This window comes from Petaurus breviceps, unplaced genomic scaffold (genome assembly GCF_028583685.1).
Source record: "Petaurus breviceps papuanus isolate PSGF00001 unplaced genomic scaffold, PetGlider_PUasm1.0 171, whole genome shotgun sequence".
In the NCBI taxonomy this organism is placed as follows: domain Eukaryota; kingdom Metazoa; phylum Chordata; class Mammalia; order Diprotodontia; family Petauridae; genus Petaurus; species Petaurus breviceps.
Window position 1 is genome coordinate 20,096,465 of NW_027185754.1, and position 25,499 is coordinate 20,121,963.

Sequence of the window (25,499 nt, forward strand, 5' to 3'; positions counted from 1 at the left end):
TGGAGTGCCAGGACTCAGTGGTGGGTCCTGGGTCTTGGGTTGCGGGGGCCAGTGCTGACTCTGTGTGTGTTGTTTCTGACTTCACAGGTCCTCGAGAGACTGTTTCAGAAAGGCTTTAGCGTGGCCGCAAGCTGCGGGGGAGGGGTGGATTCCTCCCAGTTCAGTGAATATATGCTGTGTCGGCAGGACAGACGGCTTCAGCAGGCTCCTACTGCAATCCGGATAAAGCAGGAGCCCCTGGACTAGGCCTGCCATCGCCATCTTGGTGTTGAGCCATCCCCATGGGAGGCACCAAGGGGGTCGGAAAACAGTGTTAGCAACTTGGGTGTGAAGCTCCTTGGTCAGTTAGGGGTGCTCACCCAGTCAGTCCTCATTCTAAAGCCCCAGAGCATGCCTGGCAGATGGACAGGAGGCTTTGTGGGAATGCCATTGAATGCAGTTTCTTCCCAGCAGCGGTGGCATTGGACCTAACCAGCACTTAGCCAGTGCTTGAGGGCCGTTTGATTGGGCTTTGGTGACAGGACCTATGTGGGAGGAGCCCAGTCCACGGCCTTCCAGAACACCCAGCCCCCTGCTGACCTGATGCCCAAGGCCCTGGGAGGGGCTGAGGCCAGTGTGACACTGTGCTGGATGTTGCCTCATCCGAGGCATCACGTCTCGCCAGACGTGCTCCACATCTCCATGCGTGTGTCTGACGTCTGTGATTGTTCATGCTAGTAAATGGCTTATTTTTCTACAATATTTAAAATGAAAGTGGCTTCTCTGCCAAGGTTGGAGAAACAGACAAGGACCGATGCATATTTATCTGGTGCTCAATACTTTTAAAAAAGGAAACTGTCAGTGTGACTAATTGTGGCCTGTTTTCAAAAGTAAGATCCATCTTGGGAGCAGCCCCAACCCCAGGACAGGACCCCAAAAACCAAGGCCAAAGTATGGAAGCTTTCGTATTAGCAAAGCAGACCAAGGAAGATGCCAGCCCTGGCTCCCCCACTACTCTTCTGTTGTATGTGTGGGCATCTCAGGTCCTGGTGCCCCTGCAGGGGGGGGGGGTTGAGGGAGGGGAGTCAGCATACGCTCTGTCTTGAGCCGCCGCCCTTCATGCTCTTGCACTGCAGGACAGGACACATCTTTGTTTCTTCTTTCTCTGTTAATTTAAAAGTATTTTTGAAATACTGACGGCATATTGCCCTTTCGCTGTGTGTCTGTCTCTTTAGGGAAGGTCTCTCCCCACCCCTTTCATTTGGCCCCTACAATGTTTCTTTAATGAAAACAGTTATCATCTCTTCTGACTTAAGCAGCAGCCGCTTCTGTAACTCAGGAGACAGCACTGTGTTTGCAGGTGCCAGCCTATAAATAGCGTTCTGTGAAATCCTGCTCATTGCTGTGTGGTGTGATTGGGGGCCTCAGTCACTAATTCGTGCGCTAATCACAATTTAGTTTCTCCCACATTAATTTATAGAATCCTGTTGTAGACACTGAATTTTAATTGAACTGTTCTTAGACAAACGTGGTCATTAAGGAGAGGGACTGAGCTCTTCTGGTGATCTGGGGCCCCTTGGTCCAGATGATGAATTCGACAGAAACGTAGACCCAGAACAGAAACAAACAAGTCCATTGGGGGCCTGTTCCCTCCCTTGTGCAAACAGGTACTGAGCCAGGCTTGTCTGGTGTTTGGGGGGCTATAAAGCTAAGCTATTCCTTCTTTGATTTTATATGGTGTGACACTTAATACACTCACTGATGGAAAAAGCTACCCCATCCTGCCATATCTGAACAGATGGCGCACCACTCACCTTCCTCTGTAAGATACCTGTAGAGTTGTATATTATGCATTTAATATTGTAAAGACCCTAATGTATATTGTCGTGTATTCCTTACACAGTACTTCATGCCATAAACATTTCTCTAATGGACTGAAATGCAGTCCCGAGGATTAACCCTTGTCTCCCATGTTCTGTCCCAGAAATAAGTTTGGGTTGAATTTCCTGAGATTTGTTTGGTTTAACCAGAGGAATGATTGGCTTCATCCAGCTGCCAGGGTGGGAGGGTGGGAATTGTGTTCTTGGTGTTATATCCTAGGCCTGAGTGTTTAGGTACACTTCGGTCTAGTTCCTTCATTCCAGTCACGCCCCTCCTATCTTGTGGTAACTGAGGTGCTGAATTCTAGTCTTGGTCCTAAAAGGAAACTCCAGGAAGCTGCAAAAGTTAAATACATCTCATAGGTACCTCATTTGGGAAAAGCAAATGGAAACCCAGGCTGAAAACAACAGGCAGAAAACTTTTTCAGGGTGTTTTGTTTCTTAAACTCAGTTAAAAATGTTTGGGTTTTGTTTTTCCTCTACTTTTTTCTATTGGTGTTGACAGTATTTTTATGGCCCTACAGAGCAATTGCTTAGAGCTGTGTGTGAAGGCACAGAATAGAAAGCCTCATGGGCCCATTCAGGTTAGTGAGTGCACACAGACCGTGCAGATGCTTTGGCCCATATCACCCCAACATTAGCTGCAAGCAGCCCTAATATGGAGGAAGAGGTAGGGAAGCAATTACTCCGTTAGGAGAAGTACATTTTTTTCTAAGGAAAAATGTTTAAACTAGGATATGGTCATTTAAGCTAACAGTTCTGGTCACTGATTTTGAATGCTTTTATATTTTTTTTAAGAGGGTTTTTTAAATTTTAAATCCCCATTTTCCCCCCATCCCCCCAGTCCTTTCTTGTTCTTACAGTCACACCTACCAGAGCAAATTTCCATAATGCTCAGTGATAGCAACACAGACTGAATTAAGGAGTTTTGCTCCCTGCCCGTTAACACAAAAACAGCCAGCACCTCCAGGAAAGGACAGTGTAGACAGGAGTGCTATTCTGAAGAATCCACGTAATTGAAATTCTTCAGAAAAATCTAATTTTCTTCACAGAATTGTTTGGATTTTCTTTTTGCTTAACAACAAAATTCTCGTTTCCATATCTCCCGTCTCTTGGCTGCAGTGTCTGACAAGAGAAAAAGGGAATGGAGAACATTAGGCCACGCTTATTGGAAGGAGAGCTTCAGACAAGGTGACACTGTGTGTCTTCCTTGACTTTTCTGGCACCCAACTTTGTTGGTGGTTTTGTGAGACCATATCTGGCCTAGAGAAAGACTTAAGCACAACAGAACTTCAACCACTAAAGATTTCAGGGTTGTTATTATGTTGTGGTTATTGTCTTAATATTTGGATGCAAAAATATGTTTCTGACCAGTGGGTAAAATAAAAAATGTGATACAAAATCATAATTGAGAACAAGTAACTGTACATCACTGAATGTGTTACTTTAGTAAACAGTTATATTTCTTTTTAAAATAAGTACAAACAAGGCAGTATGTTTTCACACAAATTGGGGGACTTCTGAATAATGTACAGAAATTGTCAAAATAATTCTAATAAACATAAAGTCTTTGTAAACGATATGTACAAATTATCAATACATTTAAAACATATTTTTACACTTACTGGTCTGAATACCTTGTGAGTAATCTTTTGGCCAAATAGCAAACATCAGTTTTTTGCCCTGCTTTTCGTAAACCTTCAAAAATAATTATTCTTATTTTAAAACTATTGGACAAAGTTCTGTCTGTGCTTTTACAGTTGTTGCCTCCCAAATAAGGCATTCTCAAAACATGCTGAAAAATGTAAAAGATGGTTGAGCAAAGGGATCCTCCCACCACTCCAGTAGCATCCCTGAAAGGGGACAGTTGTCCTGCTCACACAGGAATACTGCCACCTGGTGTGATTTGTGTGACTTTAAAAGTCGATGCACACAACTTTAACATCCATCCTTCAACAGTTCTTTTAAAACCAGTAGCCTGTACTCCTCACAATCAATAAAAGATATTTTATACCAAAACACCAACCCCTCTTGATTCCTGTTACTAACCACCTGTTGGGAATGTGCAAAAAGTTGTGTAGATAGAGAGAACATCGAGGGTGGAGGGCTGGTAATCAAGGTAGTTTAGCTTGGACCTGAAAGCATAAAACTCAGCCCCAGTCCTAGACGCGCCAGTTTGTGGGGAATCCAATGTAGATGTGCTCAGAACAGTGCAAAGCTGCAATTAAAACATGTCTGAAACCAAGGCAGGCATGGCGATGGTTAATCTTTTAAGATGGGGCTCAGCCTTAGGGGAAGGCCTCCATTGGCAGAAGTGTCGTGAGTCCCTGCCCCAGAGGGGCAGGGAGGTGCTCGAGGCACAGACGGGTTTCAGCACTCAGAAACCTTTTGCACATTCTTTTTCTGTTTTTTTTTTTTTGTTTTTTTTTTTGCTTTGGTTTCTGGCTGGGAGGATTTATTGCATCTTAATTTTTACATAAACCAAACCCCGACATCTGAGAAAACGGAAAGAGAAGGCACATGAAAATGACAGATTTTAAATGTTCAGCTGAGCTTCCCTCTGAGGAAGCCAGGGAAATGATTGGCTTTATTTAAGGAAGGCTCCATAGAGCAGAAGAGAGTGGCTTGTTTTTCTTTCCTGCTCCTAGTAGAAGATGAAATCCCTGAGGTTGACTCTTGTGATTTTCTGTCTTGAGTACAGCCTGGAGAAGGGGGCTCCATCCTCAGACTGGGTACCGCCGGCTTCTCCCACAGCAGAGAAACAAGCACTTGGGTCAGCTGTTACAACTAGTGCACAAAGTGTCTCACATTTATATAGGCTTTTTAAGGTTTGCAAAGTATTTTAGATTATCAAAAGACACGCAAGCTCATTCAGTACCCAATGGGTTGTACTTTTTTTAAGTTTGTGATCCTATGAAAAATAAGCCTTGGGAGGTGTGCTAGGTGATTTCCAAGGTGTTTCCTGGGAGTACAATTAAGAAAGGTCTTTTGGCTATGGTGAAAGAAGCCTGAGCCAAATACTCCACCCAATCTGGTTGAGCCCTCAGCTCACCCCATTCACAGGCAGGAAAACCTGGCACTCAGAAATGCCACTAGAGAAGCTGCTCGTTCTATTTTTCCAGGCAGGCTGTCCTGGTCATCTGTAAGAAGGGATTTGAGGATGTCTCTAAATTCTGATCTTACTGTTACCCACTATTCTTACCCTCTATTTCTAGGATTGTGGCAGTTTTTAAAAAATTATTATTCCCCTTTAAATATTTTTGCAGAATATTTTTGTATTTAAAACCCACCACCCCACCCAAAAATTGAATGCCAGTTCTGCCAATAAAGCTGCGTTACTGTGCCATCACTAGAGCCCACAGGTGCTGCTTCCTGTCTGGTCTCCTGGTGGCCAGGGTTCACTGACATCTTTGCACTCTCAAGATGACCTCTCCCACATCAGTGATGTCTGCTCTGATATCTTATCGATGAGATGGAATCTCAATGTATATCTGACATAGCAATATTCTATTTTGTTCCCCAATGTGCAAATGGAAAGAACTTGGCTAGAAGTCTTAGGAGGGGAACCAAGTTACTATAGTCTCGACGTCTTCTGAATATGTGCACATTAAAGTTTATGTTTAGATTTAGATTGGACAGTGATACACAGAAATGAAGTGGAATGTGGGCCTTGCTTCTCCAACCCTGACCCCTGGTCAGGCCTGGATTGTATGATCTTCTCTGCAGAATGTATCCAGCTTCATCAGGGACAGAAGCCTCACATTAAGGCTGGCCGTTTTGAAGAGTGGACCAGTTGGGTGGTTCTCACAAAAAAACCATGTTTGGGGCCTGCTAGTAATTTGAGTTTGGTATGTTTGCTGAAAATATTCTGGATTGCTTCATGATAAAAACATAAAATATTAATTGTTACCACTTTTTAAATTATCTACAAGAAAATCTACATAGTTAAAATTGACTGTCAAGTATGGCAGGATTAATTTAACGCACAGTTGTCAGAAACAGCTCAGCCTTTATCAGTGATAGATTTTTCATTAGCCCAAACAAGCACTGTGTTGTCAGTATCCATGGTAACCAAGAAGGGAGTTCATAGAAAAGGTTCCAATAGTTTAGTACACCTTATTTCATGACCCCATCCTCCAAGTCTACACAAGACAACAATCTGTTACTTTATGGTCAGAGACATGCTTAACAAATGCTATATAGGTACACCAGAAGAAAATTAGATATTTATGAGGCATGATAGAAGAAATATTCCCTCTACAATATTCTTTTACCAGAAGAACACTACAAAGAAGTTCCTTTTTTCTGTCCTGAATGGTTCTTCCCTTACCCCCTGTTTTTCCCACTCAGATCTCAAGGTGAGCTTAGCTGCTTCTCAACCAACATGACCTTGGCTCATCACCAAGGTGACCTTGGTGTGGATGCCTGGGCCTTCCTACCTAGTCAGAAAAGAAGAAATCATGGATGCCTTACTTGCTTCCTCTGCAATCTCTGCAGCGTGAACAGAATGAAAGGATCTGATGAGATGCCCCATCTTCCTTCCATGAACCCTCTGAAGTGGGTTTCACTCTACTCACTTAAGAAGGAGGGTCTCCACAGTCTCTCACTAGATATCAGCTCTAGAGTTCTAATTCTCATGGATTGAGACCAGCATCTATTTTCAGTGGGGGAAGGTAGAGGGAGAGAGTGGGGATCAGGGGAACGTGACATATAGGGAAACTGAGGTTGAAGTTGAGAGATTTGCCCCAAGGTTACATAGGAAATACTGGTCAAGTTGGCATTGGTGACTCACAACCTCACAGTCCCAGGGCAGGAAGTAGCCTCAGTGGACATCTAGTCCAATATACCTAATCAAGAGTTCTCTCTACATTACACCCAAAGTGCTCATTCAAACTTTGAAGCATTCTAGTGGGAAGCAGTCCACAAGGGAAGGAAATGAGCATTTATACAGTACCAGCTGCACATCAGGTGCTGTGCTAAGCACTTTACAAATACAGTATTATCTTATGTGATTCTCACAACAGTCCTGGGAGGACAGGCACTATCATCATTCCCATTTTACAGTTGAGGAAACTGAGGCAAACGGTGGTCAGGGTCACATAGCCAGGAAGTCTATCAGGTCACACCTAAATCCAGGTCTTCCCGACTCCAGGACCAGTGCTCTACCCATTGTTCCACCTAACTTCCTCCAAAGTCACTCATTTCACTTCTGGGTCTCTTGATTGTTGTGAGGAAGCTTTTGTTTTTACAAACTGAAATTTTCAGCTTTGCAACTTCCACCCCCTTGCTCCTGGTTCCACCCTTTGTGGCCCAAGCAGAACAATTTCAATCTTTCTTCCATACTACAGCCTTTAAATTACCTGAAGATGCTGAGACTCCAGGGTGGGGAACCTGTGGCCTAGGTCCTTGGTTGTGACCTTTGACTGGGTCCAAACTTCACAGAACAAGTCCTTTTATTAAGGAAATTTGTTCTGTGAATTTTGGATTCAGTCTAAGGGCTGGAGTTGAGGAGCTAGAGGGCCGCATGTGGCCTCAAGGCTGCAGGTTCCCCACCCCTGTGTCTTCTCAAGGCTAACCCTTCACAGTTCCTTCAACCCGTTCTTACGTGGCATGAACTTACATGGCATGAACATTATCATGTCTGGGCCCTTTTCACATTATAAATGTTCTACTTAAAATGCAGTGCTGAGAATGGAATAGAATACTCCAGATGGAGTCTGACCAGGATGAAGGACAGAAACACCATCACCTCTCTGGGGCTGAATGCTGTGCCTCCTCTTTTTTATTTTATGCTTTTTTTTTGGAGGGGGTAAGGCAGGACAATTGGTGTTAAGTGACTTGCCCAAGGCCACACGTCTAGTGTCAAGTGTCTGAGGAACTCAGGTCCTCCTGACTCCAGGGCTGGTGCTCTATTCACTGTGCCACCTAGCCACCCCTGCTGTGCCTCCCCTTAATGCAACTGGATGTGGCACTAATCATGTCACACCAGACACAGAGTTCACAATTCACTAAAGACAAACTGTCTGGCCACACCTTCCAGGCCTTATGCTTATGAAGATTATGTTCTTAGTTATCATTTTATTATATTTGGCCCAAAGTCTGTGAAGAACTTTTGTAATCCTGATTCCATGCCTCCCATTTGTGGGATCTGCGAATCTGATAAGTAAACCATCTATGAATATCCAAGTGAAGGAAGGAAGGAAACAAACATTTATTAAGTGCCTACTATGTGACTGGCACTTTACAAATATTATCTCACTGAAACTTCACAGAAACCCTGGGAGGTAGGCATTGTAATTTTCCCTATTTTACAATAAAGGAAACTTTGGAAGACAGAGGTTAAGTGATTTGTCAAGAGTCAAACAGTGTTTGAGGATGGATTTGAATGTAGATCTTCCTGACTCCAGGGCCATCACTCTATCCACTGTGCCGCCTAGTTGCCTGACGTGACTGATAAAATAGCACAAGTCCCTGAAAATCTTCCAAGGCGACATCAGACCATTTAATGACTACATTCTGGTTCTGACCTTTCAACCAGTTCTGGCTCTGCCCAACTCACTTTAAAAAAAAAATTAACTTTATTTTCAGTTCCAGATTCTCTCCCTCCCCTCACCCATGGAGAAAGCAAGAAATACAAAGGTCATTACAAATATGAAGTCAGGCAAAACAAATGTCCACATTAGCCATATTGGGGGTGGGGGTGGGGCGCAGAAATGGGAGAGTGGAGGACAAGCAAAAGAAAGAGAACTAAATGTGCTCCAAATTGCACTCTTAAGTCCCTCAGCTCTCTATCTGGAGGTGGATGGTATTTTTTTCTTTTTTATCATGAGTCCTTTGGAATTGTGGTGGGTCAATTTGTTGACCAGAGTTACTAAGTCTTAGAGCTGATTATCTTTGCAATGTTGCTGTTACTGTGTAAATTGTTCTCCTGCTTCTGCTCACTTCATTTTGCATCAGTTCATATAAGTTTTCCCAGGTTTTTCTGAAACCACCCCTTCTCTTACATTATCTCTTACAACACAATAATATTTCATCACATTGATGCAGTATAACTTATTCAGCCATTCCCCAATTGATGAGGTTTCCCCTCAGTTTCCTATTCTTTGCCACTACAAAAAGAGCTGCTATAAATCTTTTTATACATATGGGTCCTTTCTTATATCTTTGATCTCTGTAGGGTATAGACTTAGTAGCAGTATTGCTAGGTCAAAGGGTATGCACAATTTAATAGATTTTTGGGCATAACTACAAATTGCTTTCCAGAATGGTTGGGCTAGTTCGAACCATTATCAATAGTTCATTTGATGTGCCCATCTTCCCACAACCCCTCCAGTATGTGTCATTTTCCTTTTCTGTCATGTTAGCAAATCTCATAGGTATGAGGTGATGATACTTCAGAGTTGTTTCAATCTGCATTTCTCTTATTAGTGATTTAGAGCATTTTTATATGACTATTGATAGCTTTGATTTCTTTCTTCTGAAAACTGTCTATTCATATCCCTTGACCATTTATCAGTTGGGGAATGAGTGACTCTTATTCTTATAAATTTGGCTCAGTTCCTTATATATTTAAGAAATAAGACTTATCAGAGAAGCTTTCTAATCACTTAGTCTAAATTTCTTCTTCTTTTCCACAAGAACAATATGATTTTGTCAAAAGCTTTGCTAAAATCTGGGTAAATGACAACTACTGCATTTCCTAATATATCAATCTAGCAGCCATATCACAAGAGGAAATGAGGGTAGTCTGGCATGGTCTCCTCTTGATGCAGCAATGCTGGCTCTTTGTGATTTCTATTTCATTCTCTTGATTCTCACTATCTCTTTAATAATCTATTCTAGAATTTTCCTAAGAAGATAAATTCACTGGCCTGTGGTTTTCTTTTTTTTTTTTTGGAGGGGGGAAGACAGGGCGATTGGGGTTAAGTGACTTGCCCAAGGTCACACGGCTAGTAAGTGTTAAGTGTCTGAGGCTGGATTTGAACTCAGGTCCTCCTGACTCCAGGGTCATTGCTCTATTCACTGTGCCACCTAGCTGGCCAAAGGCCTGTGGTTTTCAAAATCCAATTCTCTTTCCCTGTTTTTTTGTTTGGAATCAGGACAACAATTACCAACTCTAGTTCTCCAGAGTCAAAGGTCACTGATAGTCATACAACAATCATGCAGGGTCATAGATTTAGAGACAGAATGGACCTTAGAAGTCTTCCAGTGCAACTGTCTCATTTTACAGAGGTTAAGTAACTGGCCCAGAGTTACAAAGGTGGTAGAACTTGGAGTTGAACTCAGAGCCTTGGAACCTAGATCAAGTACATTTTCCATTGCACCATGTTGTTTCTTATCTGTTTGTTCTTAGAATGATGTTCATCTAGTTCATATTACTTGAATTCATCAAAGACCACTAAATATTCTCTTTGTTGGTTATTGTTCAGTTGTTTTGGTTGTGTTTTACTCTTTGTGATCCCATTTGGGGTTTTCTTAGGGAAAAATAACTGGAGTAGTTTGCCATTTCCTTCTCCAGCTCATTTTATAGATGAAGAAACCGAGACAAACAGGGTTAGGTGACTTGCCCAGGGTCACACAGCTGGAAGTATCAGAGGCTGGATTTGAACTCAGGATGATGAGTCTTCCTGACTCCAGGCCTGGCGCTCAATCCACTCACTGCACCACTTACCTGGCCAAATGTCCTTTTATTCATTCCTTACATATCTTGGTATCAGTTCCCTGTCTAGCCATTTTTGTTCTGTCCTTCTTAGTCCAAAGTCTTTCTCCTCACTTAAGAAAATCTGAAGAGCTTGTTCATCACTAGTCATCACATCCTCGAGCCACCCTAAGCAACAGTGGTCAGATCCCTCCTTTAACCTGCCTGTTTCCCCAGCATAGATAAAAAACAAACCAGAAAAGCCCATGTATATTTTGCTTTCTGGCTCATCCTAAGATTTATTATTCCTAAATCTATCCTTACAAGACCATCACTCTTTTGCATTCGCTCTTTTTTACCTGCTCCTGTTTCCTGTGTATAGCTTCTTAAAATCGAAGTTAGTTGCTGAGTTCCCCTTGCATCCATAATGGTCTTCTTTTTCCTCCTCATTAGAACTCCATCTTTTTTGTGTCTTTGGAATCATTCTTATGAGGATCCCATCTCTTATAGGCTGACTTCTTTCCTATAAAATTTTGCTTTGTGGTATCCTACTTCTCCCTCATCTGAACTCTTTGAAATCTGTTTTTCCTAAATTTTGGAGAAATATCTGAGCATTCTTGAAGTTTTCTTCTACTCTGCTATCAGAAAGACCAAGATAAAATGATTGCTTCTCCCCAAGGTCCCCATTATTGCCTCTTCAGCAACCAATTCATCCTTATTCTTTTAGCAGGGAGCAAATTCAAAATAGAATTTCCCTTTGTTGGTTCTTCCACCTTTTGAAAGATGAGGTTATCATTAAGGCAAGTCACGAAACTATTAACTGCCATGCTTTGGGAAGAAAGAGAGGCTCTGAAAGTGTTCAGATAATTCAAGTCTCCATCACTGTATTGTTTTGCTGTGCCAGAGTTGTGATCTTTTCTCTGAGCTTAAAGCTCTACAAGACTCTCAGAAGGGTGACCTCATACCTAAGGGGAACATCTGGAGGACTATAGCAGAAGGACTTCTAGGGGACATGAGTTATCCCTTTTGCCACATGTGGTCTATGTTTGAGCCCACTTTCCCCTGGACTCTATGTATTTATGAGCATGTGCGTGATAGAGTTGGGATGGAGGAGGGAGGTTGGTTTAAACTAACCATATCACCAAAGCAAATACCCACTTCTAAAAGTTGATTCAGTCTGACTGACTAATAATCAAGGTGGGAAGCACATCAGTGAGGGCTCTTGAGCTCTAGTGCTGGAAACCACCCCCCAACTCCTCAGGGCAACCCCTAGAACCCTGAGGGCAAAATAAGGAGCCACCCAAGCTTTGGGGAGTCAAGCTGTCAGTGCCATTGGGGGTTGGGAAAGTAGCTCCAAGAGCCTAGAGGAGCTACAAAAAACATACTCAATAAATGGTTATCTAGACTTTCTTTTAAGACCTTCAGTAAAAGGGAAGCAATCGCCTCCTGAGCCAGCCTATTCTGCTCTGGATAGGGCTAATTATTAAAGTCTTCCTTTATATCAAACCTCTGCCAAAGGAAACCCCCACCACTTTCAGCTCTCAGAGGCTGAACGCATGCAGCCAGTCTGCTGAGTACTATACAAGGAAGTATTCTTTTTTTTTAGGTGGCATAGTAGAGAGAGAGGTAGGCCTGGAGTCAGGAAGACTGAAGTTTAAATCCGTCCTCAGACACTTACTAAGTGGGCGACCCTGGGCAAGTCACAAGTCACTTAACTCTATTTGTCTCAGTTTCCTTATCTGTAAAAATGAGCTGGAGAAGAAAATGGCAAAGCACTCTAGTATCTTTGCCAAGAAAGCCACAGATGGAGTCACAAAGCGTCGGACATGACTGAAATGACTGAACACCACAACAAAATTATTTTTTTTTTATTACATTAAGAAAATCACAGTTCCTGGTACCTAGTCTTTCCTCCACCCCCATTCCCGCCCCCATTCTCAGTCCAAATGAATCTTTCCTTGTAACAAAGAAAAGCAGTTAAGGAAAATTGACCATCAAAACAACCACATCTGAGATAGCATAACCCGCTATCCTCTCCAAAGAGGAGGGATGTTATGTTTCACCCTCTGTTTTCTGAAACCGAGATTATTCACTACAGTTCATCTGAGTTTAGCTGTCTTTTAGTGTTGCCTTCACGTACATTACTGTAGTCAGTGTGTATTATATATTACTCTGTTTTCTTTGCTTTATGCCACTAGTGTTCCCGTGGTTCTTTAAATTCCTCAAATTTGTAATTTCTTAAGGTATAATACTATTCTATTACCTTCATATTCTACAATTTGAGCAGACATTCCCCCAGTTGATAATCACCCACTTGTTTCCAGGTTTTTTTGCTCCCACAAAGAAAGCTGGTATGAATATTTTCATTATCTACAGGACCTTTTTTTTTTCTGTCATTGACTTCCCTATAGTATGTGGCCAGCATTGAGAGTGCCAGTTTAAATTGGTAAGGAAGGACAATTACTTCTCTTGCATAATTCCAAATTGTTTTCCAGAACAGTTAGGCCAATGCATATTCCACCAACATTGTATTAGAGTGCGCCTGTCTTTTCCACAATCCTTCCACCTCTGTTTCTGTCTTATATCATCTTTGTTGATTTGATGGGTAAGAGATTTTAATTTATACTTTTCCTAATCTATTGACATGAAGTGGTCTTTTTTTTTTCACACAGTGAAAATCTGTATTCCTTCCTCTGAAAAATTATTCTTCCTATGTTTTGACCATGTATTAATTACGGAATGGTTCTTGGTCTTATATACTTGTGGCAGTTCTCTCTATATCCTACATATATTGATCTTTCATCAAAGATATTTGACAAAATCCCCCTCCCCCCATTGACAGTGTTTTCTTTTTATTCTCACTGGATTTCTTTTACTAAAGGCTTTTTAATTTTATATAACCAAAGCTATCTTTTTCTTTCATGATTACCTCTATCATTTGCTCATGTTAAGAATTTTCCCTTGAGTCACAGATGCTGAAACATTACCTTCTTGCAATTGCCTCTATTTTCTTTGTTAGGGAACACGAAGTGTTTTTCATTGATTTCATTGGTAGAAGGGAGTTACCTCTATCAATATAGATGGGTACTTTCTTTGTAGTCTTAAGAAGTTGCTTATGGCACTATGAAATTAAGTTACTTGCCCAGGATCATATAGTCAATAAATATGGTAAAAGTAGGACTTAAAACCAGGTCTTCCTGACTCCAGTGCCGGTGCTCTATCCATTCTGTCACACTGTCTAACCTAATTTTTGATTTGGTTCAACTTTAATATTTAAGTTGCACATTCATTTGGAGCTTATTGTACCATGTGCTGTAAATTAGTCATCTAAACTGAATTTCTGCCAGAGCTCTCCAGTTTCCCCAAAAGTTCTTATTGAATAGAGAAACATCCCCTAAAATGTTTGTGTTTTCACATTTATCAAATACCAGTTCAGTTCAGTTGTTTCTGAATCTTCCTTATTTAGTTTGCTCCATTGATTGAGTTTTCTCTTTTTTTAACCAGTATCTTTGGTACTGGGAGGTCACCTTCATTCATACTATTTTTCATTGTCTCAAGATTCTAGTTCAGAAGCTCTTAGCCATTTCCATATAATGGATTCTCTGAGCATCCAATAAAGTCTGTGGACACCTTTTTAGAATGTTTTTAAATGCACGAAGTAAAATACATAGGATAAAAAAGAAAGCCAATAATAGTGAAATGAAGACATAATCTTTTTCCCTATCCAAATTCACATACCCCCTGAAATGTATCCATGGTCCCTCTGGAGGATTGGTAAACCCCAGATTAATTCTAGACTTTTTTTATTCTTCTTAATTAATTTTGTTATTATTAGTTTAGGTGGATAATAAATTATATAATAATTGATGATAAAGTCATTTTTATTATATTGCCAAACCAAACTGTGAGCAATTCTTTTTTTTTTTTTTTTTTGGAGAGGGGAAGGTAGGGCAATTGGGGTTAAGTGACTTGCCCAAGGTCACATGGCTAGTTTTGTGTCTAGTGTCAGAGGCCAGATTTGAACTCAGGTCCTCCTGACTCCAGGGCTGGTGCTCTATTTCCTGCACTCCCTAGCCACCCCAACTATGAACAATTCTATCTCTCTGGTTAAGCCTTCTTTTATTTTCACATTTTCTATACCTGTATTTATATAAACTCTTTAGAAAACATTTTATGTGTTTTGTAGTTATTTGAATATAATTCCTTTCTATTTCTTCCTCATGTGTTTTCTTAGCAAAATACAAAAAGGCTAATGATTTCTGACATTTAATATTCTACTACTTTAATTAGCTATTGTTTCAATTAATTTGTTGTTGATTCTCTGGGGTTCTCTAAATGAATAACCATATTGCATGTAAATGGAGAACATTTTGCTTCTTTGCCTTTGCTTAGTCTCTAAATTTCTTTCATTGTCTTACTGGTATAATTTGCAATAATAGTAGAAACAAAGAACATTCTTGCTTTATCCACAGTGTTACTGGGAAAGTCTCTATTGCCTCTCAATTTTAAAGACATTAGCTCTTGGTTTTAGATAGGTAGTTTGTATTACATTAAGATTAGGTCTTTTTATTCCAATGATTTTAGTGACTTAAAAAAATAAACACGAGTAAACACTTTCTCCTTTTCTTGGCTATACAGAATGGAATTCTTCCTTCTCAGATTTTTAAATGTGAGAATTGCAATGTGTTATTATTCTCAACAACATGGAACAATTGGGACTCTGACTTTGGACTTTCTTCCATCCTTGATGATCACTCTCTCCATTTCTGTGCTCTCGCACGAACACGTGAGCGCGTGCACACACGCACACACACACACAGATGAACTGGTATAAATGATCCAAGAGAAATCTGATGTGCAGCCAACAACTTTCTCAGGAATAGAAGGTAAAACTTTTGTCAATATCAATAAAAATTTCCTTTCCCAGAGTTCACATATAACCACAACAAAGAATAAACTTTAAAAATAAAGATTTTCAAAAAGCTTAGAAAGGTGGGGTTTTTTTTCCTTTCAATAACTATTTGACTTTGTAGTTGGAGCACTGTATTGATGAAGCAAAAATTATGGATCCTCATTCCTATATACCTGGTTTAATGGCCCAGAATCTTGACTCATCTCTAGCTAATCCTCTAGGTACATGCTGCTGGTCACAAGGCAGCCTATAGAGACGGTATATATAAAAGCTCAGCACTACCCAAGTCCACTGCTAAACAGAAAATTTATGTATGTTTCCTGCCGATGGTGAGTCAGGAATATAATTTTTCTATAGGAGAGATGGTATAATAAGAGCTCTATCTCCTGTCTGATAACAAAGTAAATAGATTTCACAGGCCTAGAGGCTCATTTGCAGTGTCACATGCAATTATATTCTGAGTGTGTGCTGGATCCAGCTCAAACCAGGTTGTCAGAGCCACTTGTTAAATTTTCACTGTAAGTATTCATACCTTGGAAACTGGCAAGTGCTACATATCAGAGCTTGATTTATTGTTCTGTTAACTGTCTAGACTTAACTGATGGAGAAAATGTTAATAATACAGTGAAATTTAAAAGTTTGCTTAACTTATATTCCCTTCCTCCCAGAGCTGGTTGTTAAATATTTACCAGTGCATCCCTGTCATGAACCAAAAAGTCAGAGCCCTCTTATAGACTGCAAAATATACATCTTCAGAAGATTGGGGCTCCTCACCCTTTTATGCTGAGAGGGGAGTGTCTATGTGGGATTCACCCATTTATAAGTATAATCATTCTGCTTTTGGAATAACAAGCTGACAGAGAAAAGGCTTTGAGCATTAGATATCACCATCAGTCCCAGTTTCAATTAAAAGATCAGTAGCTTTCACTATGAAGGTAAACTCCTATATTCTGTTTCTGGTAGCTGACATTTGTTTATAAACTAGAAGCAATATATTGTAGTGAAAAGAACCTCTGACAAGGAGCCCTGAGTCCTAATCTCAGATGTGCCTTTAACTCACTCTGTGACCTTAGGCCAGTTACTTCCCCTCCCTGGGGACTCAGCGGCTTTATCTATAACATGGGAGTGTTGGACTAGGTAACTTCTAATGTCCCTCCTAGCCAAATTCTATAAGCAAATATTAATTTTGAAATTTAATACCTTTTATATAAAATGGTATTTCATCATTTTCAGTTCATTATAATATTCCAAACACTTATTTTCCCAACTCCATCATTTGCACACATAAATGCACTGAAATCGGGAGGCAGTCAGCAAAATTAGGGGCCTGTGCAGAAAACAATACTTTCCCCCCAATACTGAAGAACAGAGATTGTTTCATTTTTCAAGTGCCAATTAAAGACCCTGGGAAATGGGCTGCCAGACTCTTTTTTGAAAAATACAAAGAAGAGGGCAAACAGTCAGCAGCATTTAATATTTTATCTTCATTCCTATTATCATAGAACAACTGACTCCTGACATCTCTCCTTTGAACTCCATCTTGCACTGAGGCTGTGTGAGACACACAGCCGAGGCAGAGGAGCAGCAGGGAGGGGGCTTTGTGTCTGGGTGGGTGCCTCAGAACCATCCGCAGAGAAGAATGAGGTTGCCCCGGAAGAGTCCCCGGCAGGAGCTCCAGAGCCCGGGGCGAGCTAAAGGGAAAGGTGAAATGCCCAGAGGGATGGAGTGAATCATTTACACTCCAGGTTTGGTGACAGGAAACAAAGAAGTCTATAGGAAGCCAGAAGTGGTACTGAGCCCAGAGAAATCTCTCCAGAGTCACAATGCCATCTTTTTTTTTTTTAGCCGAATTTGCTCTTTCAAGTCTTTCCAAAGTGTCACCCAAAGCCTTGACCTCTGCCTCAGCATTGGGGATGTTTCTACACTAAAGGAGATTCCACAAATCTCAGGAAGCCTGTGGTTTGCATGTGCAAACATTTTGAGCCAGCGCTGGCTGGCGCAACCCCTCCTAACTCCTCAGCGCTGGCGCTGGCTTGCTTGCTCCTCCCTTTTGGCTGCAAATGCATTCCCTGGTTTCCTGAGGCCTGTAAACACACACCTCGCCCTGCAGTCAAACATCAGAAAAACTGATTTGCACGAGTATTTACAAGCGCCTGGAATACCAACACAATTGCAACACCTAACACAGGGTGCGCTGTAATTTGGGAATGCGAATGTTAGGCAATAGCAGAAGGCAGCTCACAACCACAAGCAGAGGTAAAAGTTCTCATTAACCGGGCTGGGAAAAGAAGGGATCCAAAGAGAGGGAGGGGCTGGGGAATCAGGGCAGGGATGGAGCTGGTCTGCTTCAAGGAGCAGGAGTAGCCCAACCTCTGTGATGAGAGAGAGCCCATAGGTATCTCGAGTAGGCTCCCACACTCTCTATATACACCCTGGGCAGTAGGCAACGCTGTCTTCCGTCCAGGCAGTTCCAACAAGCCCAGTGGAAAGGGAAGTATCCTTTTAAGGAGGGCAGTAGCAGAAGCCATAAAATGTTGCAAAGGACAATTTGTCTGTCCATCTAGGGAGGGAGAGAGACAGAGACAGAGAGAGCAGAGAGACAAGAGACAAAGAGAGAGGAGGGAGAGAGACAGAGAGACAGACAGAGAGAGAGATAGATGGATGAGGTGCATGGGATAGAGTACCAGAGTGGAGTCAGGAAGACTTATCTTCCTGAGTTCAAATCTAGCCTCAGACATTCACTAGCTGGGTGACCCTGGGTAAGTCACTTGATCCTGTTTGCCCAGTAAAATGAGCTGGAGAAGGAAATGGCAAAGCACTCCGGTACCTTTGCCAAGAAAACCCCAAACGGAGTCTTAAGGAGTGGAAAACGACTGAACAACCTATATATACATATATATATATATACACATAAACATGCATATATATGTATATGCCATATACGTGTATATGCATATATTACATTCTATGTAATATATAGTGCTCCTCATTAGATGGTGAACTCCTTAAGGGCAGGGAGTATTGTTTGTCCTTATTTGTATTGCCAGCATTTAGGATGATAATAAATGCTTGTAGATGATAATGGTGCCTTCTCTGATAGCTCAGCAGGGCCAGAGCAAAGGGATGTTGGAGCTGGGTGCTGACAAATCCTTTCTAGAAGCACTTTGTGAGAGATTTTATTTTGTCCAGTACCAAGGAAAAGAATATACATACTCCTTATGGTCTGGATTAGGTGGCCAACTTTCTCTCAGTCAGTTATTCATTCCCTCAAACCCAGGAGGCCTGATAAGAGAGGAATCACTGCCCAGCCTCTCCTACATGAGGTTGCTCCATGGCATAATTAGTCATCAGGGCTGCCTTCCTTTTAAAGACTTCTTTGTTCTCTAGTTGGCTTTGCACCTTAAACCTTCTCTTTTGCCTTTGATCCTAATAGAGTTGCTACTTGTCAGGGTCTTGGGGGATTTTCTCCTCCTTCTGCCAGTGGCACTGAGTGTAAGCATCATTGTTCTTTCTGACAGTGTCACCACAGAGGTGGGGCCAACCAGCCAGACTAGAGTGGAATGTGAAATCCCCGGCTCCTTTCCTAAACCTGACTTAGAAGCAGCTAGTCCCATTCAGGCCCACAGACACCCAGGGTCTGGCATTGCCTTGTCTCTGGGAAGGCTTCTCTAAAGTGTCCCACTCTTTGTTGGCCTTCATAAACCTCTTGGACCCCCTGGTGTTGGGTTTTTTTTAAGTCACCTCTCCAGATGGCAGGGAGAGGACCCACCAAATGTTCTGAAGGTATCAGGAAGATAAATTAGTCCCAGTCTGTCACGGCTGCCTCTAGCCATAGTGGGAAGTGAGCCCAGGTACTCTGGAGTGGGCAGGGCCTTATTGTAGTTTTCAAAGATTAAAAAAATTACTGTGAGTCACACAAAATCTTTTTTCCCCAAAATTTTCACACCCTTGTCAACATTGGACCAAAGCTACTGAACCAGTCTCTGACTAATAATGCCTTTTCCTAAGTCAGTGAGAAAAAACTTGGTTGGACTAGGTTGATGTTAGGGCTATTATTCACTGTTTTCTGGCCTCATCTCTCTCCATCAGTTTTTCCACTGTTGGTCAGAGAAGCTTGACCTTCAAATCCCTGAAGGAAGCCTAGCCAGATTTGATTAATTCAACAAAACATCTTTCCCTCCACTAGGGACTAAGTCCCAGGAGCTGGGGCTAACATGGGTTCATTTTCAGAACTTTCTCTCATCCATCACCATCATGGTGACAGTTTTAGTGGGAGTCTAGCCTAATAGCTCTCCCTTCTTGGCATAAGGCTTCTCCTTATGGCATCCATGTCATAGAGGCTGTTCTCTGCTAAAGAGGAGATAGTCAGGATCAGGCCTGGGACCAAGGCTTCTTTCAGCAACTACACTATTATAGTTTGACTTTGTCAAAACTTAATTTTAATTAAAATGCTGCTTTAACAGAGGTTTATAAGGAAACCAGCACTCAGGTATTTCCCTGATGAGGTATCTGAGTTGCAATGTGACATTCTAAAAGAGGATGAATGACCACGTATTAAGGATGCTCCAGTGGGAATTCTTTTCAGGTATCTGGCCATTGGGTTTCCTTCTCTCTCCTGTGATTTTTGGCAACAAGTAAATGATCAGATTCGATTAGATTCTAGGTAGCACCTTCAGAGAACCACTTGAATTTTATTTTGACTTCCCCACTATGAAGCTAATAAATGGGCCCTTAATAGATGATAACAAGAGTTGATGTGGGTCCTGACTTGTAAGAGCAAATACAAATATAAACATAAAAGTCTCCTTTTCAAGATACTCATTCTTACAGGCTGTTAAAAAGCAGTAGCTTCCATTTTTTAAACCTGAAACTAAAATCATCAGTAAAATAAGAAGAATGCAGAATAAAAAAAATTTGTTCACACAATCACAAACAACACCTCCCCCCCATACACACACACACACATACATACACACACACACAAATGCTTAGGTCATGGAATTAAACCAATACATGCTTACTGAGGACTTGATGTGTTTCAAGTACTGTGGAGATACAAAGCCTTCACTTTAGTAAGATGACATACAAGGAGATCAAAAACCCTGAACATTAAATAATAATAAAAGATTTCATAGAATGTTCAGCAGTTCACAGGATGGTAGAGAAAATAAGGAGTATTATAGAACTAAGGTTCCTTAGCTGGGGAATGTGCATTAAGTGACTAACAAAACTCTTCAACTTTCTCTTGTAAGCAGATGACTCTTAAATCTGTATCTCTGTCCCAGATCTACCTCCTGGATCCTAGTCCTTTATTTCCAATTGCCTCCTGTAAAACTAATACAAAAAAGAGCCATCTAGGATTCAGAAGGTCCAAATGTCAGTCACTGTTCTACCTTTTAGTCTGGTGGCTTTGGGCAAGTTCTTTCAATTCACTAAACCTCACTTTCCTCAACTGGTTAAAAAAAAAAAGTTAAGCCTGGGTTACTAAGCCCTGTCCTGCCTACCATTGAGGGTTACTTTGAGACTTAAATAAGATAACATATATGAAAACTGTAAAGTATATTTGTACAGTCATGGTGATGGTACCACTAACAACGTTGCCCTTGTTTTGATCCTAATTCGCCCCGTGTAAAAGATAAGAAATTTTGGAAGAATTCATCATCTCCATAAAACCTGACCACATTTCCTTAGTTCCCTCTACTTAAGCATCTTAAAATCATCTTTATTCTTTCCTCTTTTTTGCCATCCATATTTTCTTTTATTTGTGGTTTTTTTTTGTTTGTTTTGCTTTTTGGAGGGGGGAAGGCAGGGCAATTGGGGTTAAGTGACTTGTCCAAAGTCAGACAGCTAGTAAGTATTAATTGTCTGAGGCTCGATTTGAACTCAGATCCTCCTGATTCCAGGGCCAGTGCTCTATTCACTGCGCCACCTAGCCTCCCCACCTTCCATATTTTTAATTAGTCTCCAGGTCCTTATAAATTCTTCCTTCAAAATTTCAGTGCTGATCACACTACCTAGCACATACTAAGCATCTAATAAATGTTTATTGCTGATTGACTGAAAATCTCTCTACAATCCATCTCTTCCCCTCCATCCACACTGACTGCCCACACTCAAATTTAGACCTCATCTCTTCACACAGTTGTATTTTAAACTGTTCTCCCTGCCTCTCTCTAATCTCTCCTTATTCTGATCCATCCAGCTTGCCCAAGGAAATATAAGAAAGAAACAGGCTCCTGTCCTAGCTTTTTAAAGTTCAATTTGATTTCAAAGAGTTATTCATTCTTTTTCTCTCAAAATCAAATTACAGAGGAAGTCATCAGAGAGACCAAAATAGGCAAAAGAGACTTTGGGTAATAATCAAAAGACACGAATTTACGTCTAATTTTAGATATTCTCTTCCCTACTCCCATCCAGACCCCAGTCTTTTTCTATACCTCTATATTTTTTCTGCTGACCTCAATAATGTATAGGTGACTATAGGAAATTGACCAGAATGTGCTCCAAGACATTTTCCTGCTTATAGAGGGACTTACACACAAACATATTGCATACCTATTGTGTGGACTTAGGACCTAGCTAAGTAAGAAGAAGCTGGCTCATTTCCAGTGCTTTGGTCATCAGGTGATGAATTTTTTAACCACAGTGACCCAAGAAAACTTCTACTGAAGTGCAGAAAAGAGCTGTAGGCCGGGTGTAATCCTGTAACCACTGCTACCAGGGAGACTGAGGATGGGGCTGGTGGATTGTCTTACTCTGGGAGTTCTGAGCTATAGCAGGGCTAAAGCTGATTAGATGCCTGCACTAAGCATGGCACCAATATAACCCTCTGGGAGTGGAGGGCCATCAAAATGCCTAAGGTAGGAAGAACCAGTCCAAGTGAGAATAGTAGGTCTAAGTGAAAGAGAGGAGGAGGAGGAGGAGAAGAGAGGAAGGAAAGAAGGAAGGAAGGAGGAAGGAGAGAAAAGAAGAGAAGGAAAGAAGGAAAGCACTGTCTAGTAATGGTTGTTGGAGAATACATATTGATGAAATTACAGATCCCTGAAGAAAATAGAAAAAACATCCAAGTTCCTTTCTGTTGGAAATTTCATAAAGCAACCTAGTCATATGGGGATGATAAAAGGGGAAGAAAAGTTTCAGTTGATACTAACTTGACTTCCATGATAAATAAAACAGAAGTTTCTCATGCCATTGTGACACTGTGTGCACTTTAATAACTGCCCCTACCCCAGAATTTGTAGCTGGTTGGCTCCTTATTCCCTATAATGCTGCAGTGTCCAGAAACTAACCCTACCTAACCCCACACACATTGCTATTGCTAAGCACACTTGTGGAGGAGATTGGAGTCCGAAGGATTCAGAACTGACACACTCTATGGGATTCCCAATAACAGTCTTCCAGATGGTCCCAATGCAACAGATTTGTTTTTGAGCCAAGTTTCTGACATGGCCACATCTGGGACACAGCCAGAATTTTTTTTTGTAAAAGATACATCACTGCGCCCCCCCCCCCCAAACTCCCAGGTCCTTTAGCCTTACTCCAACATATTTGTACCCCCCATAGTTAATTCCCTCATTGGTATTTAGAACATGGCTGTGCTGCTCTCTTCTCAGAGCCCTTTAAAAGCCCACACAGAATTTCTTTCATCCTCAAAGCCCAGGTCCTTTTCTTCTATGCCATTCATTGGGATTATCTACTTGTCAAGTCTCTAGACAGGCAAACAAATCTCCGTGCTATGGCCACTTCCTGCTCACTGTTCTATGAGTCTGATAAAACATCACCCCCAAGGATGTCACCTGCCAATTCTCAGGGATACTGCCCTCATAGTTAAGGTCCTCCTCTTAGCAGGTGATGCTTTTTTCTTGCCTCTCTCCTTGTTCATCTGAAAGTTACTTCTTTAGGCAATTCATGGCTATTCAAAACAGTTCATCCATCAAATTAGCCCTAGGTAGTGCTACAGTGAGCAAATGGTCTACCTTTATGTAAATGCCCATGTTATTCTGAGTCTCTGTCCTCAAAGTCTGGTCTGCCTACATGGTGCTCAGTGAGAACCTACAGGGCCAGCAGATTTTCTGCTGGCACCAGGATTCCTCATGTTTTCTATAGTTTAACCTCCCCACATATGTTGCAAGTCTTCTAGTGCTTCTAGGGTTGGTTTGTAAGCTTGCAGGCACACACAGAGCTCAAAGAAAGGTGACTTCATACTAATCTCGTGGGCACTGACTCCATCACTATCTCCTGCTTAACAATTGAGGCACCTTCATGTTCTTGGAAATGTCTCACTGGGAAGGCTCTGTTTGATCAGGTGCCATTTCTCTTAAAATGTGGATCCTGCCAATTCCTCTGTTGACATGAAGGTTTTCTCAGTGTGGCTTATATGCTTTCTCTCTCTGTCTCTTTCTCTTTCTGTCTCTCTTTCTCTCTGTCTCTGTCTCTCTCTCTCTCTCTCTCTCTGTGTCTCTCTCTCCCCTTCCCTCCCTCCATCTCCTTCTCTCTTTATAAGTACCTTTTGGTTTTATAGCACAAAATTTTCCAAATTTATCCCTTCCCCTACTCAGAGAACTCATCTTTGTAATAAAGACTAAAAAGAGAGAGGTTTAAAAAAAATCAGAAAAACTAAACAATATTTTAATTAAGTCTAACCTTATAGGTAATATTCCTCAACCCCATTACTCTACCCTGATTTCCTCCTCCCCCAAAACACACACACACACACACACACACACACACACACACACACACACCCCTCAGAGAAAGGAGGGAAGTACATTTTCTCCCTTCTTTAAGGCCAGGTTTCATATTATAAGCAGCTTTCAGTTTTGGTTTGGTTTGGACATGCTCTTTCCATTTTTATTTCTGTGGAACGTTCTACTGTGCGCAGCTTGCTATGGCTTCCCAGTCCTCTCTGTATTCTTCATACTCATTTGTTCCTTATTGTATGGTAACATTCCATTCCATTCATGGCCCACAGTTTATTTAATCACTCTTCAGTCAATGGATATTTACTTTGTTTCCAGTTCTTTACTACAATAAAAAGTACAGCTATAAATATTTAAGAGTGTATGAGATCTTTCTTTCTGCCTTTGGCCTGCTTGAAGTTATGTCTCACATGGGGATTTTTGGTCAAGGGCTATGGATATCTTAGTAACTTTTGTAGCATGTTCCAAACTGCTTTCCTTAGTGGTTAGACCAAGCCACAGCTCCCCTAAGTTTCCACGGCTTTCAATGGATCATTCTTGTTTTTTATCATCATTGCCAATTTACTGGGTACGAGGTGAAATCTCAGAGTTGTTTTAAGTTTTTTTTTCTCTTATTAGTGATTTGGAGAAATCTTTCATATGTTTATGAATAATTTGCAAGTCTTTATAGGGGAAATATTTGTTCCAGGGTAGTCCAGTATAAAGAGCACCAGACCTGTAGTCAAAGGACCTCGGTTCAAATCCTATTTTTGACTCTAGTACTTAGTATCTTTGAGATCTTAATAAAGTCACATAGCTTCCCCTGGGTCTCAATTTCCGTATCTAGAAAATGAAATGGCTGGGAAACAGGGAAGTGGAGGAAAAGATTTTTGAAGCTAAGTTCCTTGATAAAGCCATTATATTTTATATGTATGTGTGTAAATGTATATATGTAAATATATACATGCATTATGTACACATATGTAAATGTATATGTATGTATATATATATATTATATATGGAATACATGAGAAATGACAAACAGAATGGTTTCAGATGACTCGGGAAAAAATTGTAGGAACTGATGTAGAGTAAGTAAGCAAAACTACTATAACAGCATCATAAAGAAAAACAACTTTGAAAGAATAAAGAACTTTGATCAACATACTGACCAACCACCATTCCAGAAGATACATGATGACCCAAGGTATAGGACAAGGCATATTTTCAGACATAGACCGTGTAAGAATTTGTTTTGCTTCAATGTGCATGTTTGTTACAAGGGTTTGATTTTTCTTTTTCTTTTCCAACTTTTTGGTGAAAAGGAGGGGGAAGGAGAATAAGGCTGCTGAAGGGAGAAAGAAGGAAAAAAGAAAGAGAAAAGAAGGAAGAGAAGAGGGTAATTGAAATTT

At 41.1% G+C, this 25,499-nt stretch overlaps 1 protein-coding gene and 2 long non-coding RNA genes across 7 annotated transcripts in view; 2 read left to right on the forward strand and 1 right to left on the reverse strand.

Annotated features, from left to right (window-relative positions):
- Window positions 1–4,399, reverse strand: part of LOC138157150 (uncharacterized) — a 138,952-nt gene extending 134,553 nt beyond the window's left edge. Inside the window, exon 1 of the long non-coding RNA XR_011167318.1 lies at window positions 4,254–4,399. This is a non-coding gene — a long non-coding RNA (uncharacterized lncRNA). The remainder of the gene's footprint in view (window positions 1–4,253) is intronic.
- The window catches only part of KCTD15 (potassium channel tetramerization domain containing 15), a 36,900-nt gene extending 21,412 nt beyond the window's left edge, over window positions 1–15,488 (forward strand). For all 4 annotated transcript variants that reach the window (XM_069082648.1, XM_069082646.1, XM_069082647.1 and 1 more), the window contains exon 5: window positions 88–15,488. In XM_069082648.1, coding sequence (XP_068938749.1) covers window positions 88–246 — 159 coding nt within the window. In that variant the 3' untranslated portion in view covers window positions 247–15,488. The remainder of the gene's footprint in view (window positions 1–87) is intronic.
- The window catches only part of LOC138157148 (uncharacterized), a 470,623-nt gene that overhangs the window by 384,962 nt on the left and 60,162 nt on the right, over window positions 1–25,499 (forward strand). The window lies entirely within an intron of this gene.